The sequence below is a fragment of the Strigops habroptila genome, chromosome 8 (genome assembly GCF_004027225.2).
Source record: "Strigops habroptila isolate Jane chromosome 8, bStrHab1.2.pri, whole genome shotgun sequence".
In the NCBI taxonomy this organism is placed as follows: Eukaryota; Metazoa; Chordata; class Aves; order Psittaciformes; family Psittacidae; genus Strigops; species Strigops habroptila.
In genome coordinates, this window is record NC_044284.2 from 2,653,650 (window position 1) to 2,670,697 (window position 17,048).

The 17,048-nt window shown below is 42.1% G+C and overlaps 2 protein-coding genes across 4 annotated transcripts in view; one reads left to right on the top strand and one right to left on the bottom strand.

Annotated features, from left to right (window-relative positions):
• TLCD4 (TLC domain containing 4) overlaps nt 1–7,519 on the bottom strand; it is a 44,579-nt gene extending 37,060 nt beyond the window's left edge. Inside the window, exons 1-2 of one of the 2 annotated variants that reach the window (XM_030496292.1) lie at nt 7,202–7,519; nt 4,049–4,170 (exon numbers count right to left, since the gene is read on the bottom strand). The gene's annotated coding sequence lies outside the window, so the exon portion shown is untranslated. The remainder of the gene's footprint in view (nt 1–4,048; nt 4,171–7,201) is intronic. The other variant, XM_030496293.1, reaches the window with a different exon arrangement.
• Nucleotides 1–17,048, top strand: part of ALG14 (ALG14 UDP-N-acetylglucosaminyltransferase subunit) — a 37,672-nt gene that overhangs the window by 8,933 nt on the left and 11,691 nt on the right. Inside the window, exons 1-3 of one of the 2 annotated variants that reach the window (XM_030496296.1) lie at nt 8,132–8,297; nt 10,410–10,561; nt 15,141–15,263. In XM_030496296.1, coding sequence (XP_030352156.1) covers nt 8,171–8,297; nt 10,410–10,561; nt 15,141–15,263 — 402 coding nt within the window. In that variant the 5' untranslated portion in view covers nt 8,132–8,170. Of the gene's footprint in view, nt 1–8,131; nt 8,298–10,409; nt 10,562–15,140; nt 15,264–17,048 lie in introns of those variants that run through there. The other variant, XM_030496297.1, reaches the window with a different exon arrangement.

Sequence of the window (17,048 nt, forward strand, 5' to 3'; positions counted from 1 at the left end):
CTCATCCCCCCCATCACCACTGTGGAAGGCTTCTCATGATCTGATTCTTAACTACAAAAATATACTGCAAAGGGAGAAGGTAACAAGTTTGGGGCAGTAACTCTTCAGTTTCACTTTGAACAACCTTCTCTTTGCTCTTTTGTGTGAACAGTACTCTTTAAAGGTGATTGCACTTCACCTTACAAACAGTTTCTCAATTAGATTTGTTAGAACATCATAATAATCGAGGCTTATACAAGCTCTTGGCTTGACTATTCTCTACTTAAGAGTTGCTGGTGTTTAAAATTGTACCAGTCCTCAAACACAAAGGTACAATCAAGAAGACAACATAGTTTGTCTTTGAAGTATTCGAAAAAGACTATTAAAACACTTGTAAGAGCCCTATGTGGAAATTATTTCTATTATTTATTTGTCTTTGGTCAGCATTAGGAAATCAGAAGCTGCCAGTAATATCATATAATACTGTAGTTTCAGTAATATGTTTATCATCAGCCAGCAAAATAATTAATACCATAAATTAACTCCAAGCAATTGTCTCATTATCACCATTTAATTCACAACAACAGGAATCGACCAACTCTTTGACACCTTAACAATGCATTAAAATCACAATAAGTAATGCAAATGATGGATAATTTCCCAACATTCATTTAAGCTGTAACACAAGAACATGCCCATACTGTCAGGCATAGAGAGAAGCACGTTACACATCACCTGTGGTTGGTGACAAAAAATGTGAGGGGTACCTGGTTTTCAATCTTATGTTCTCACATAATTAAAGACTGGTAAAACACGGTGCAGAAGGTGAGTTACATCGGCTATAGCTGGACTCACATCTTACACATATCTAACTAAACAGAAGCAATAGAAGGAGTTTCAGATTTCAGAATGTTCCCATTTTTTCTTGCAAGAATTATACACAAACATACAGAAATTAAAATAGTGAGACAACTCAGCCAGCCCTTGCAAACTCTACAAAGAATTCCATTTATCTCCATTCATAGCTAGTGGAGTTATTACATTCAATTGACTTTACTAGGATTTGGACAAATCCTCAGACCTACAGCCATTCCTGGCAGCATGCCCAAAACACTAGTCAATAAATGACATATTTTTAAATAGAACTGCATAAAGAAAAGACACAAGGAACACAGCAGGAAAAGAAAATGAAAGACAGTGAAGAGCAAAACCAGAAGATAGGCCGAGAACACTGGGGCTGTTCAGCCTGGAGAAGAGAAGCTGCGTGGAGACCTCAGAGCAGCTTCCAGTGTCTGAAGGGGGCTACAAGGATGCTGGGGAGGGACTCTGCATCAGGGACTGGAGCGACAGGACAAGGGGTGATGGGTTCAAACTGAACCAGGGGAAGTTCAGGTTAGATCTAAGGCAGAAGCTCTTCCCTGTGAGGGTGCTGAGGCGCTGGCACAGGGTGCCCAGAGAAGCTGTGGCTGCCCCATCCCTGGCAGTGTTCAAGGCCAGGTTGGACACAGGGGCTTGGAGCAACCTGCACTAGTGGAAGGTGTTGGAACTGGATGAGCTTGAGGTCCTTTCCAACCCAACCCATTCTATGATTCTTTGATTCTGTTATCTCTTCTCTTTGAATATGACCAGTTCTTCCCAGTGGCAGCATGTAATTAATTCAATGCTAGACCTTTAGAAACTTCAACAGCTCAGAAAACCATCCTCACTTTCAACTCAGGAATGTTTTTTTGTAGTGGAGGGTATCAGTCCTGATACATTTGGTACACTCATGAGGAGAGGATGGAGAGAGTGAGAAGGGTGAGAGGCCTTTTTCTCAAGCCTAAGAATGCTGAGGGCTGAATACTGAAATCTGGAAGATGACCTGTGATAGGCAGCAGCAGCCCCCCCAAATACCTGATTTTCAGTCTGAGAGAAGAGGAACACCCTGATACAAGCTGACAGATGAGACCAAGCTATCTCCCTGCACAGGCAAGGGCTGGTTTTCTGACAGCAAGAATTCAGGAAAGGCTAAACAGATGTGCATTTCTCCTCATCCTCCTTACAGATCCATGGAATGCTCAGGAAAACCCCAGTTGAAAAGCAGCTGTGAATATGCAGAGAACCTGCATCCTAACCCACAAGTTCCCTGCACATTTTGTTTAAACATTATAAACAGATTCAAAGATCTATTTCCAGGAAGAGAATATCAGAATCCAAATCTATTTCTAGGAGTATTTTTATTAAAATGCCTTATTTTTACATGGTTAGTGGCCAGAGGCACCCAGTCACCTCAAGGTCACTCAGTGCTTTGAAGATGTGACACAGTGCTGTCTTTCTCCTGGCTTTTTTAATAGATCAAAGAACATCACTTTACATTATGTCACAGGGACTGCTCCCTGCACACGCTACCCAGTAATTACAGCAAGTTACAATATGTAATCTTGGTGCCGACTACTACAAATGTTCTTGCTTCATAAAATCACGCTCAGAATGCATCCAAACCATTACCAAACCATGTGTCACTCAGAATGCACCCAAACTATTGCCAAACCTTGTGTCATCAAAGCTACACACATGGCTTCCTAGCCACACTGCCACATGTGGCAGGCTAAAGAAACATCTGCTTGCCGTGGGGCTCATGCCTGTTAGAGAAAAACCATTTTCCTTACAAATTGCTGCTTTGATTCTAAATTCATACAAGGTACTTAGAGCCAACCTTCTCCCTCCACCCCCACTTCCAAAGACTACATACAGAGAACTTCTTGTCGCCAGAAAGAAGGAAATCTTTAAATAGTGGGAGGGAAGGTTACCTTACTTACTGAGTTGGTCTAAACTCACAACCGCTTTGCTGTCTAGCGCAGAGTTAGACACAACAGCACAGCACTGGAAATTAAAGTGTAAGCAACGGCAAATGTGAATGGCAGAAAGCATTCATTTTTAACAGAGAATAAATCCCATTATTTGGGGAATTTCATCCCACCTTTTTGGCTATTTGGGACAAGCAGTGTTTACCTGTTTGCAAATGCGGCATCTTTGTATCTAAACAAATGAGAGTCATCTTAAATAGATATGAGATGTGTCGTTGTACCAGGAAGCACAGCACTAACTGTAATGCTAACATAAATATTACAGATGTTATTGATTACAAATACAAACCAGGACTTCTAAGATTCCATTCCTGTAACTATAATGACTCACAAGAAAGCAAAACTGCACTTAGCCCAATGGAATTGAAAGTAACTGCTGCAAAAAAGGGACAAACTTTGCCACATCCTGGCTCTGATAACATCCTAATTTCTGCCATCAAGTGAGAACAGCCAGTATCTTTTTTATATATATATATATATATATCAGCTGCCTGCTTCATCTTGTCCCCTTTTGATTCCCAATGGTCTAGTCCACTGATTTAATTAAAAATCCCTTTCCTTCCCAACAGCAGCACTTTTTACAATACTTATTTTGTTGGTACTGTTCTAGAGCCGCCTAGATGCAGCTTGAATTGCTAATATTAAAGAGGAATCATTAGAAACCTGGTCAGAAGTCTTCAGGTTTTCTCTAATCAGAGAGCACCATATCACTGCTCTTTATGTTTCTAAAAACCTCGGAAGCACATACAAATAAACAACTGTTTCCTGCAGAAAAGTTTACTTCTATAACATACCTTGTTTTTCAAATCACGTCTCCTATGAAGCTCTTGTGCTAAGAACAATATTTAGATCCATTTAATCCATGACTGAGGTTTAACACGACAAAAGGTTCCACATTACAATTTTTCCACTAGCAAAGCCTGACTAAGAGGTTCCTGACCTTTTCCTCACCCAACTCCTTCTACCATTTCAGTGGTTTACCCTCCGTTGTGCTAATGCAACTGCTTGTAGAGCTGTACTCTAAGCCAAAACAGGGCAAAATGACCTCAGTTAAGAAAACAACGGTAAAATCACTCTTGTTCATCGATCTACTTTTACAATTCATAATTGGAAGGAAAAAAAAGCCATTATTCAAAATGCCAGTGAAGAAATCATTAATATAAAGTGTATTCCAGTGGCATGGAAAGACTCTGTTGTTTAACAGTTAAAGTTAGATCACTTACAAATGGAATCTCAGAATGGGAATGATCATCGGATAGCCAAAGCTGCCTCTATTTCATTTCAGGGGAAAAAATACTTTTGTCTATATTCCGATTGCAGCCTTTCCTATTGGAGACAACAGAAACTGAAACACAAAGCAAGCTTTCCTCAGCTCAGTTTAGTACTCACCAGTGTAACTTTCAAAAGGAGGCATGCACCAGATGTCCTAGCAAGCTTCTGCAGAGAATATTCACATAAAAAGGACAGCAGGAGGTTTTTCTTTGGAACATTGTCTGACAAGCAGTAAATGGGAAAAAATATTACACCATTTTATAAAAGCCTGTTTTTTCCTATTTGAGAGTTTCAGGGTTTTCTTTTGGACAACAGTGAGCAATTACTTGGAATGAGCATGGTTTATTGCTCCTCCAGTAAAGAAGTTCAAAGCTAACTTCCTGCATCAGCAGCAGAGTTACCAGAGACAGCCCTTACAATTACTGCCCTTGCATCACCTTCTGTCAAATGACTTTCCAGGGCAAGTGCTTCCTCCCAAACAGGTTACACATTCGCTTGCAGTATTATTATTGCCTTATACAACTGCCTGAAAGGAGGATGGAGCCAGGAGGGGGCTGGTCTCTTCTCCCAAGTATGCAGGGATAGGACTAGAGGAAACGGCCTCAAGCTGCACCAGGGCAGGTTTAGATGGAGCTGAGGAACAATTCCTTCCCCAGAGGGTGCTCAGGCATTGGAACAGGCTGCCCAGGGCAGGGCTGGAGTCACCGTCCCTGCAAGTGTTCACACACCGTGTAGCCGAGGCCTCAGTGCCATGGGTTAGTGGTGGCTTGGCAGTGCCGGGCAATGGTTGGACTGGATCATCTTAAAGGTCTTTTCCAACCTGGTTGATTCGATGATTCTAATTTTACAGACTGGACAACAGTACCAAGCACCAGCCACTGCCTTCCTCACAGAAGTCCTATACTTCACCTGCTTCACATTAGTTAGCTAATGTGACGATGATGCGCTAAACTTTGGGTAACTCCTTTTTCATGCTCACTTTCACATGCATGTGTGATGCTGAGACAAAGCATTCTCAAGGCACTTGACAGACGGGAATCAATCACCAAGCACGCAGCCCAGTCGAATGAGTAGAAAACAACCTGCTTGCTTCAGGGCTCTTCCAGTTCTTGAACTGAAGTTTCCCTGGTCCAGAACAAGAGAGCAGGGATTTGCCATGATGAAAAAACACAAATACATCTATGTCCTACTGAGAAAAGACATAATTAGCAGTGTTGTACTGCAAATGGGATCTTCATGGGTTCTACTTAATCTCCAGGAAGGGAAAAAAGGTCTGCAAAACTTTATGGTGACTAGGTTGCAGGCTGGAGCTTCACTCTTTAAACAGTTACTTTAACCAGTGTCACCAAACTCTTCCCTCAAGCCTTGCAATCTGCTCTGGATACTCCTTGAAAGCTATATTCCTTATTCAACTAAAATCCCCAATGAGTAAGAAGACTTCCAGCACTTGTTCTACAAGTTTATGAGGCAAACTCGCTGGTTAGGTTTTTAGTCAGGATCTTTGCTTTGTGCCCAAAGAACCGTCAGATCCTCAGATTTCTACTCCAAAAGCAGGTATTTCCCTGTATGCATCACTCTTATCGTTCCTCTTGTTTTTAAATGACCTGCCTAGGCAAAAAAAACCCCCCACCTTTAGGTGTGTTTCTCATTACTTTCACCAAATAGCCTTGCAGAAGAACTCTGTATAAGAAGGGGATGTACATACCGAAGAAGCAATGTGAAAAGGAGGAAGTAAGTTGAAGAGGTTTATACCACTCTCTTGCTGCTGAGATTCCAGGGCTGTTTCTCTGAATAAAATGCCTAATAAAAAGCAGCTCTTTCACACTTATAGTAGGAAAAATAAGAGCAAAGTAAGATATAAGAAAGCCTTGGGGAAAAAATCCTTAAATAAAACAATCGCTAGCTACACCCCCTGTGGCAACCTGGGATACATCCTACATCAGTGATGTTATTGTCACTGAAAAAGGTGCAAGAGGGGAAAGATCACCACATAAAAAATTAGTATTTAAATTGCCTACAGAACTTATTGTCTCGTTTTAACGTAGCAGTTTATTTTCTGAAAAAGGACTGTGGTGCTTTCTTCCTCTTTCTTCTGTAATTTAGAGACTTGCATCTCTATTGTCCCTAATTCCTAGTTTTATGTAGCTAAGTGCAAAGCAAAATGAATGTTTGAAATTCATGCATCATCAACAAAACCATTAATTAAAACCTTGTAGCTCCCAAGTGTCAACGATGATGAAGCAGTGAGGTATTTTTTGTGAGGTTACTCATTTGGGTGGAAGGCCTTAACATAGGAACACTGGTTTTAATAGCCTCTGCTTAAAATAACCTCTAAATTATATGTTGCTCTGGTGTAAAGAAAAACAAAGCATAATCTGTAGAACTGTGAGACACAAAGCAGAAAGATTCACTTCACTTCAGACCCTAAGATGGCAAAGGGTGGCTAGAAAGTATATCGATGACTTGTAAATTATGCAATAACTATTGGAATCTACGACTGACAGAAGTTTTTGTTAAAAATTAGAAAGAAACGCCCAGTTTCCAAGGCTGGCGGGGATACAGAAAGCCCAACTTGTTCAGAATGAAAATATCCAGCCAGAGAAACCACAGCAGACAGATGCAGTATTGCACTGCGTTTGACCTATTGTGTTTGTGCACTTGAGGCACAGCTCTCATGCTTCATATGCTTGACAAGCCACCCCATAAACCAATAGCGTCAAACCACTCCAAAAAGTTATGGAGTTCACCGATCCTGATTCACAGGCCAAGAGGAGGGCCTCTGTCCTCATTTAAGGACAATGAGGAACAAACTCTACTGTTTCCTAATCATAAAATGTAATATCTTACTCTTTCTAGCAAACACACATCTCGTCTGAGATTAGTCTGATGGCTGAATCATCACCATGCCCCCAACAAAGACCAGCTGCTGACAGAGATGAAAAGAGTGCTGATCCATTATTCCACACTTCTTACTGAAATAAAAAGCTAAAATATTAAGAGTGAATGGAAACAAGAATAGTCAGACACAGTGAAATGTTAATATTCTTCACTTTAGGCGTTACTGTAGGCAATGTAAAATTATAGTTGCACGTAAACATACATACCAGGATAAAGATTATGCTGCTCATGCTTGCAAATTCCTGCAGGAATCTGTATGTGTCAGTTGGAGCCACACGACTGCTTCTTCAGCATGTATTTCTCCGTTTACAAATTAATTAAAGCAGTCAGGTCTCTTTCAGCAGACTGCGACTCGTGCAGCAAGGGCAGACCGGGGCCTGGAGGCCTGGCTCAGCATGCAACACTGTGGTACTGATTTACCCTTCAGGTCAAGCTCCGACACAGGCGTATTTATGGTATCAGAGAATCCACTAGGTTGGAAAGACCTTTAAGATGATCCAGTCCAACCGCTCCCCAGCACTGCCAAGGCCACTACTACCCATGGCACTGAGAGGCTCGGCTACACGGTGTGTGAACACTTGCAGGGACGGTGACTCCAGCACTGCCCTGGGCAGCCTGTTCCAATGCCTGAGCACCCTCTGGGGAAGGAATTGTTCCTCAGCTCCATCTAAACCTGCCCTGGTGCAGCTTGAGGCCGTTTCCTCTTGTCCCATCTCTTGTTCCTTGGGAGCAAAGACCAGCCCCCTCCTGGCTCCATCCTCCTGTCAGGCAGTTGTAGAGAGCGATAAGGTCCCCCCTGAGCCTTCTCTTCTCCAGACTAAACCCCCTAGGTCCCTCAGCCGTTCCTCATCACACTTGTGCTCCAGGCCCTGCACCAGCTCCGGTGCCCTTCTCTGGCCCCGCTCCAGCACCTCGATGTCTCTTTTATAGTGAGGGGCCCAGAACTGAACACAGGATTTGAGGTGCAGCCCCACCAGTGCCCAGCACAGGGGGACAGTCACTGCCCTGGCCCTGCTGCCGCACTGGTGCCGGTATAGGCCAGGCTGCTGGTGGCTGGAGCTGCCGGGACGCGGCTGACGAGCAGCTGAAGCGGCGAAAGCCAGTTTCTGAGGAGGTCTGAGCCCCGCCGGCGACCGTACGAGGGAGGTGCTACCGGCCGGGGCAGCCAGGCGGCCATGGAGCCCCTGCTGTCTGTCGCCTTCCTCCTCCTCCCCTTACTGCTGGTCCCCTTGGCGCTCCTGGCGAGGAGGCGCCGCAGCCGGCGGACGCCTCCCCTCAGCCTCCTGGTGGTGGCCGGCTCCGGTGAGTAGGCGATACCGGTAGCGGGTCCCGCCGCAGAGCGCCCGCAGCCTGCTCCAGGAACTACAACTCCCGGGATGCAGCGCGCAGCGGGAGCCAGCGCGGCGCTCGCCGGCGTGTCGTGGTGCATGCCGGGAGTTGTAGTCGCGGGCGCCCCTAGCTCCCTGAGGGGAGGGCCCTCACCCCCTCACGGCGGCCGTCCCGGAGCCGGTCGGGTGTCCTCAAGGCCGCCGCCTGCCTTTGGGGTTGTCAGAGTCATGGAATGTTATAGAATCCCAGAACGGTTTGGGTTAGAAGGGCCCTTCTGCTGCAGTCGCTGATGAAGAGTCCCTCTCCAGCATCCTTGTATCCCCCTTCAGACACTGGAAGCTGCTCTGAGGTCTCCACGCAGCCTTCTCCAATTCTTTAGTCCCTGATTTGAGTAATTGTTAAGCTTCACCTTTATTTGGAGCATTTTCGCTGTATTTATGTCTGCCAGTTGGGTTTCTGAGCCTTCCCTTCAGAAGGCACATGCGTTTCACCAAAGTCACTAACAACTATATTGACTAAAACAGATGTGAGGCAGAGCTGTGCAGCTGCTTGGTCTTCTGACAGAAAATGATGGCAACTCAGGGCAATGCTTTCCAAAAATCAGTGTGTCCCTTACACAGGTGTCACTCTGTAATGATTTTACCCAAACCACATTTCTCTGGTTTACTTGGGAGGGTCTCACAGGAGTCTGCCACTATTTTCCAAGTGTGTCACCCCACGCTAAGGGGACACATACATCTACTCCTTGTTACCTCCCGAAAGTTGCAGGGCAATTAATTTGCCCCCAGAAAATTAGACTACCTTGAAAATTTGCAGTTGCTCTTCTGTGAATACTCAGATGATTGCAGTAAAACTTGTGAAACTTCAATACACCGTCACTCACAAGGAAATGCCACCAAACACGTTTGAGAAATACTGCATGGACTTCTATGGAGAGATGGCAAACTCTCATGTCTAATGCAGCAGCATAGCTCTGGCTGCTCGTCAGCTGTTCGTCAGCTAAGAGTGCTTGGCTTATATAGCAAAGGTCTTGCAGGAGGTTAATGACACTGGGCAGCAGGAGGTAGTAGGAATGCATTTAGTTTACTATTTTGGTCTGCAACTTCCAGCAGAGTGAAAACCAACACATCCAGTAAAGCTTATGCACATACTTTGGGATGCAGTTTGATGTTAAGCTGATCCAGCCCAACAGACAAAAGGTGGGATGGCTCCGCTTTACCTACACAGCCAATCTTCCCTCTTTCCCACTGTTACAGGTATTCCGGTAGCTCCAGTTCAGGAGACAGAACCGACCAAAACCAACCCAAAAAAACAACCCAGCTCCAAAAAACTACAAACACAATAAGCACACCCTCCCCTTCTCCCCGGTTCAATGCCACTTTATCTACCCGAACAAAGTGACCTTGCAGTTAGAAGGTTGTCAGCACCTATTCAAGGGCAGTGGCTAAAGCACTTGGCTGAGCTGAGCTGTTTCTTCTGCCAGCACTCAGCTCCTACACTGGCTTAGCCACAGAGTGAAATTGCTGCCTGCTTAATTTCAGTGTTATGAGCTGGGATAGCGCAGCCCCTGCTCTTGCAGGTCATAGAACTGGGAACTGGGTAGGGTCAGTGGGAGTTACACTTCCATGGCACAGCTCTGAGCTGGGTTCTGCCCAGCTTCATTTTGACCATTGCACCATAGTATGGCTTTTGAGTATGGACACAGTATAAATCTTTGCCCAGGTGTTTTTGCAGGACGGGACATTGAACACAAATGTCATACTTCTGTGGATCCTGGTTCAATCCCATTTAACTGAAAAACTTCCATCAATATAGTCTTGGCAGTCCTGGGGTAAAGATTGGACTTGATGATCTTAAAGGTCTTTTCCAACCTGATTGATTCTGTGATTCAGTGGGAGCTGAATTATCTTCATGTTACTTAAACACTTTCAACCATCCTGAAATTGAATCCTCTTCTCTCAGAAGAGTGTCACTGAGAATAGTAGTACTAATGAGTTTTAAAAGGAAGAGTGTCCGATTCAGCTGAAGAAATTTAAAGTTACAACATTTTTCATATACTAACTGCAGTTTATTTTGTTTTTACAGGTGGGCACACATCAGAAATCCTGAGGCTACTGAGCTGTTTGTCAGAGTCATACTCTCCCAGACATTATGTTTTTGCAGACTCAGATACGATGAGTGAAGCCAAAATACATTCTTTTGAACAAAAAAGGGCTGAAACATTCCCCAATTCCCAGGTAACTTGTTAAACATGCTTTTGTACAATAAAACGATCTTAACATGTAATTCTAATTCAAGGTAATTTAGAAGTGATTCTTTAAAAGGATATTTTTAATACCAGCAGGTGCTTTTGATTTTCTAGGTATTGAGAATCACTTGCACTAAAGCTCAGCTAAAGGTGCCATTCTGTACCTACTGATTTGTATGTTTCTAAAAGTGAACTAAATAAACATGATTAATGCTGTACTAAAGAGACACTGAAAACTGAAGTAAATACACCTAAAAATAGCAAATGCCATTTTTGCTACCAGTTTTCACTTTCTCTTAGGTGGTCTTTACCTCCTGTTAACATGTTAATCCCATTTAAAGCATCAGGGGAACATAATTGTTAGTGAACATGGCTGTACAAGAAAAGCATGTTGGAAATAAGTACCTTTTAATCTTGTAAACCAGCTAGCCAAAGTGCTATTTGGAGCTATAAAAACACTGGGGCAGGAATACAGTGGGAGGTTTTTAACTTTCTTTAATTTGAGTTTGGCATTTCCCTCAGTGCCATAATATATTTTTTAAAGAAATTCTATCTACAAATGTTTTCTCTAAGAAAACCTCAATTGAAATTGTATTACATTTGTGTGTTTCTAGGCTGTGTTTTGGTTGGATTTTAAAATCAAGCTTTAGTTGCACATGCTTTAGAAGTATGCAGTACTTCTTAATGTCAGATGGTTTTCTGGTTGATGACCTGAGCAAACGCTGAACTCCTAAAAAGAATGGAAACATCATGAAAATATCCTGTTTCTCTCTTTTATCAGAAGTGTTCTTGCTTTGAGCTAGTTTGCTGTATGATTAACAGACAGCAGCATAACTCTGGTGACTTGAAATGTGATCCGATGTCCAGGGAAATGAATAGAAAGTTTATATTTTTACTTAGAAATAGGAGTAAGTACAATTGAAATGAACATTCTGACTACAAAAATCTTAGTCCTTCTGAACAAGTAGCACAACACACAGTAAATTATTTATGTGGTATTGATTCCATATGGTGCACGTTGTCTTCAGCAGCGCTACTGGGACAAAACATTGGAGTACCAATGATTTTCAGAACAAACCCTTTTAATGTAAACCTTAGGCTCACATAGGAAGGATGTTTTTAACTTCATTTACCCCACTTCCACCTCGGAAGACGAAGCACAAGCAGCTGAATCCAGTGAGGATGACTTAGTTTCGAATGGAACGTGGCAGTTTCTTCTCTCATCGTGCAACAGGGATGAAAGTTTAGGAGAGTGACCACAGGTATTTCCTGTTCAGAGGAATCTTGTTTTGGTGATTAGCCATTCACACACTCACGTGAAAAATGTCCAACCCTAAATTGTTAAATATATTAAAAATACCTATTTTGACTATTAAGATTATGTAGTTTTCCACTAGTTCACTTAGTTGTGCTAAGCAGCTTCCTTTCATACCCCTTCCAGCTGCTAACAGATCATGTAGTTATATTTTCCTTCAACATTAAAAGCCAGAGGAACATTTTTGGCTGCATCTGACTTTGCTGTCTGGATAACAGATGCTCATTTTCCTTTGACCATTCTTTTTCCACTGGGCAAAAGTATCTAGAGTGGAAATGGAAGGTAAATTTTGGGAAGTAAAGGTCACATGGCTATAACATATATTTGCTAACTTTCAGAGTGTGCTTTTGAGTAGTAGGAGTTTTAGCAGTGAGGATGCTGGACATCAGCAAGCATTTCAAAATCATGTGTTAGTAGCTTCTTGCAGCTTTGAATAAACACAAGGGAAAAGCCTGAAAGCTTCAACCCATTCCCTTCCTCATCTTGTCAAGGAATTCCATTCTTACAGAACTAAGGACTGGAAAAAATTACAGTAATGACCTGAGAGCAAATCAAATACTTCTCTTTTTGATCTGTGGTCTAGCCCTGTTGTAAAAGCTGCAGTATTCAGGGAGAAGGAAGGAAAACCAGACTGAGCATCTTGCTTACAAAAAGCAAAATGTTGCACCTCTATCCACTAAGTCTCTTGGGAAAAACCATAAAATCCATCCAGGCTCCTATGAAAAGGCTCTGCTCCTGCTGTCACTTGCCTCTTTGTTCTCTGCTGCCCTCTCAGCCTGCAACCACAACTATTCCACATGGATGCTCCCAGAGCTGTTACTCAGGAAAGCTGCTATGCTCAGCACAGAGAACCTGCTTCAGCTCCGGCTGGCCTACTCTAACAGCAGAAAGACGACTTACTTGCTGACTGACAACATAAATTCTTCACTGGATCATATAACCCCATTTCTTATGTCTGAGATGAGCAACAGGATTAACTAACCTTTACATAATACTCGTCTGACCATGTGTTCTGGTCAATTTTATATCATGCTAAGAAATCTTGTTCCTCAGCAAGAAAAAGAACTACATAAACCCAGTTTATTTGAAAGCATTTCAGTATATTCAGTTGAGCATATTATGATAATTCACAGCAGAGGCTGTTTTCCACCTTTTCCTTGCATGCTTGCAAAACAACAGTGTTTAAGTAGGTAAAGGACTACATCACAGTACACAATCAACCTCTATAGGCTTGCCAGTTTGGAACATTTGTCTTCAACAAGAAGGACGTAAGGAAAAATAAATACAATACTATGACACTATGAAAGATAGAGGAGCAATTTCTCTCTTTCTGGTATCAGACATACTATGCAGTTTTCCAGCAGAAGATGCAGGAGATACCTTTGTCTGGAATACTAACAGAACTCCATCAGATAAGAGGCTGGGATTGCAGAAACATCTGGCAGTGGCTTTTAAACAGACAACCAACAACAACAATTAGACACTGACATGCAAAGTTTCAAGCATGTTTGTCTATACTCTCCAAAAATCAGCTTGAACTTTACGTGCATTCTACAAGTAAATTTCTACTTCAATACTATTTGGGGTCCCTGCCAAGTTTTGCTGAAACTGGGTTGTTTGGGGGTTTTTTTATGATGAAGAAAATCACATCCAGGTTTTTTGGCAAATAACTGTTTTAACACTATTCTTACAGTGAAGGGAGCATCTGAATAGTGCCACCGAAGCTTGATCTGCTTAAAACTACCTTGTCATACCCCTATTTCTTGCTGGACTGAATACTGTGCAAGGGTCTAAACTCCACTTACGGCATTGCTTTTTATCACTCGAGCTCTTCCAAAGCTTTAAAAAACAGAGGCAGTGATAACCAGAATCCTGTTGAATGGGGAGCAGGGGGCATGTTTGGTTTTCCATATTCTGTTGTCAGACTAATGCAATCAGAGTTTCAACACCTGCAAAGAAAACATAAACCAACCAGTTTATAACATCTGGTAATGCCTTCCCGTATCACAGCAACTGAAGAACCTGATCACAATGAAACAGGATAATTTCAAGAGAAAATTAACTTAATATTCTGCATTTAGAAGTGTTGGGGGTTTGTTTTTTGATTTTTTAGTCTACCAGATATATATATATATATATATAAAGCCTCAGTTATTGCTATTCAAGACTGATTTGTATTTACTGTACAGCTATTGGCAACATCATCTTTCCTGGGCACACATCACCAGGGCTCAGCTATGATGATCAGCAATGGTATATTTGAAGTAACTGGGCAATTTTCAGTATTTAGAATGACATTTAGAGGCTCTCCCAGAGTGAGAGTGATCTGCTCTCCCACATGAAGCGAGATGGTGACCATTGTCCTGATATGAACACTATGTCAACATCAATGAACAGATGCACTGCAGCCATTGTATCTGTCTTTCATTTAAAGAGTCACAGATTCCATTGGCATCAGGACTACCTTCTGATATAGCAGTAATTCTTAGGTGTAGTTCCTCTGCATCAAGGTAAAAGCCATCTGCAAAAGTGCAGGAAACCCAACTACTGTTAACTGCCTACAGCATTCTGAGACAAAAAGAAAACGTGTGTTTTATTAATTCGATACCTTTTACACACAGTGAATAATCTCTAGTTTTTCCTAGGGAAAGACCAAAGAAAGCTATTTCTTAAACTTATTTTTTATTTAATGATAGGATGTTCTTTCCTGTTTCTTTATGCAAATATTTGAATATGCATCTTACATATCTTTTCACTGCTCATTGAGCCCTCATTTTATGGCTAGTGATATTTGCTGTTACATATTTAATAGTATGCACCGGACATTAACTGAGAAAAGTTATCAGATTTTCTGCAGTGTAAATCCACGAGGAATTTAAATAGACAAGAGGCAAAAGAGAGGAGTCACCCTGTTCGGATCAGACCTAGATTTGTGTCTCGGTGACCACGAGGTGGGGCACTACGTTCACATACTGTAGGAGAAGCTGCCCTAGCTGAACTAAGTTAGGAACGTTTTAAAGGAACATGAGAAGAGATTAAACCCCAGATATATAGCTCTAGTATTTCATTTTACTTTCTGCCACGATTGCTAAGCACGACACCGAATAAGGCATCGAAGAAAAAGTTTCATACCCAAACATTTCCAAACTAGATTTAAAACAAAAAAGTTGGCACGAGAGATGTAATAACTCTATAGAAGGAGCAACAACAGCCTTAGAAAAGTAACAGTTCAGTTTACCATGCTCTCTTTCAGTTCACCCTTGATCGCATTCCCAGAAGCCGTGAGGTTAGACAGTCTTGGGCCTCCTCTGTGGTAACAACGCTGTACTCCATGCTTTACTCCCTTCCTCTGACCTACAGGCGGAAACCAGATTTGGTAGGTAAAGTCAATTTTAACTTCTTGGGAACTTGCTATTCTGCATCATAGAAGCATTTGGAATATCACGACTGTATCTCATACGTATACTTAGATTTACAGTTTGCAGGAAAAGTATTTTTGAATGTAAAATTAAAGCTGAAAGAGCTGTAACAGCAATACACCAAGAGAACACAGGTGCACTGCCAGTGAATTAGAGTAGCAAATACCAGTTTCCCCTCTCAAAGCCTGCAGACAACATCAGAGAGTGTCACTCCCTGCTTAATACTGGTAGAGCCAACACAAACCAGGTTGCAGGTTCTTGATAATATCTCTTCAGGATTGCAACAGCACAAACTGTGCCTGAAAGCCTGGTAATCCTGTTGGCTGGTCTTGCTCCTGAAATGGTATGACCAGTCAGGAACAGGCAGAAGTACACACAGATTCTGTTCTTGTGCTTACATGGACTTCTCAGCTGCATGCACGTTTATTTAGTCTTTGGCTGCCTGACATTATCTCATCTAATGGCAAGAAACATCACTGCTGAAGTGACAACTCCTCAGCACTTCAGTAACTTTTACAAGCTGTTCACAAAGCTCCACTCTCATGTTAGTTACAACATTTATTTAAAAGCCTTCCACACACTTAATCAAGTCTGAAACATTCAGGGATGTCAGAGTACAGAACTAAAATAGAGCTATTCAATCAGTTTAGTAGCAGCATATATACACCCACAGAGGATATTTGTAAGCAGACTTGTTTCAGCTCTCTCTGTGAACTGTGTGGCTAATCCTAAAGAGGCTCTTTTATGTTTGCGATACTTTGAATGTTTAGAGAAGCTGCTGTGAATAATTTGATGTCATTGTCTTCAGCAGTAGTGCTTCAGTTCCTATCAGATCAAAAGCTTCTTGCTCGCTGGAGTTTTCTGAGCAGTTTAGTGCACAGAACAACAGAAGCAGCTTTTTGCAGTTCTTGTTTTTCAAGCCTATCTGAAAACTGGAGGTGAAGTTGGGAGGGAGGAAGAGGTGGCATGCCATTCTTTTTAGAGTGATTTTAATTGGGGGTGAGGGGAAGGAGTAGTAGAGGGGTGTTTACATGAAGCAGACATCTTTAGAGCAAATATGAGTAGCATATTTAGGAATCACTTTGCCACATCACTGGTTTTGGGTACTGTCAATATTTTTTAACTTATTATTGCAAAAAAATCTGGCAAAATCTCACTGTGTAGCTTAGTATATTACCAAAAGTGTCAACAGGATTCAGAGATTAAAATGCCTCATATCACCAGTGAAGATTCTGTGTGGTATGTGAAGCAACTGGTATCATTGAACTGCCTTTAGAAGAAAAGGTTTGTGGTGAATTGCAGCTCTCCCTACTCTTGGCAAAATGCAACACTTAGTAGTTAAAAACACACAAACAGAAAGGGTGGGACAAATGCTGGTGTTTACAGGACTCATCTATGGTTTCTGGCACAGAAGTCGACACCCAAGTTTAGAATAAGCACAGTATTACATCATGCTGAGAACTTCCTATTTTTAAACAGTAAAGCTTATGGGTACTGTACATTTTCAGTCTTGGCAACTGGTTTTGTTTAACTGGAGGAGGGAAAGACAATTTGAATTACTTTTAAGTCATTTGTAAGTGCGAGTAATTCCCAAAGCTTTACACTTGGCTTTTAGGCTTGTCAAAAACGTGTGCAGGTTTGAAGTCTTCTCCAGACACCCAAAAGCTAGAGAACAGCAGAGATGTTGCAGTTTTCAAGGAATGCAGGACAAGTACTGCAAAGGAAGCCTGAAACCATCAGGT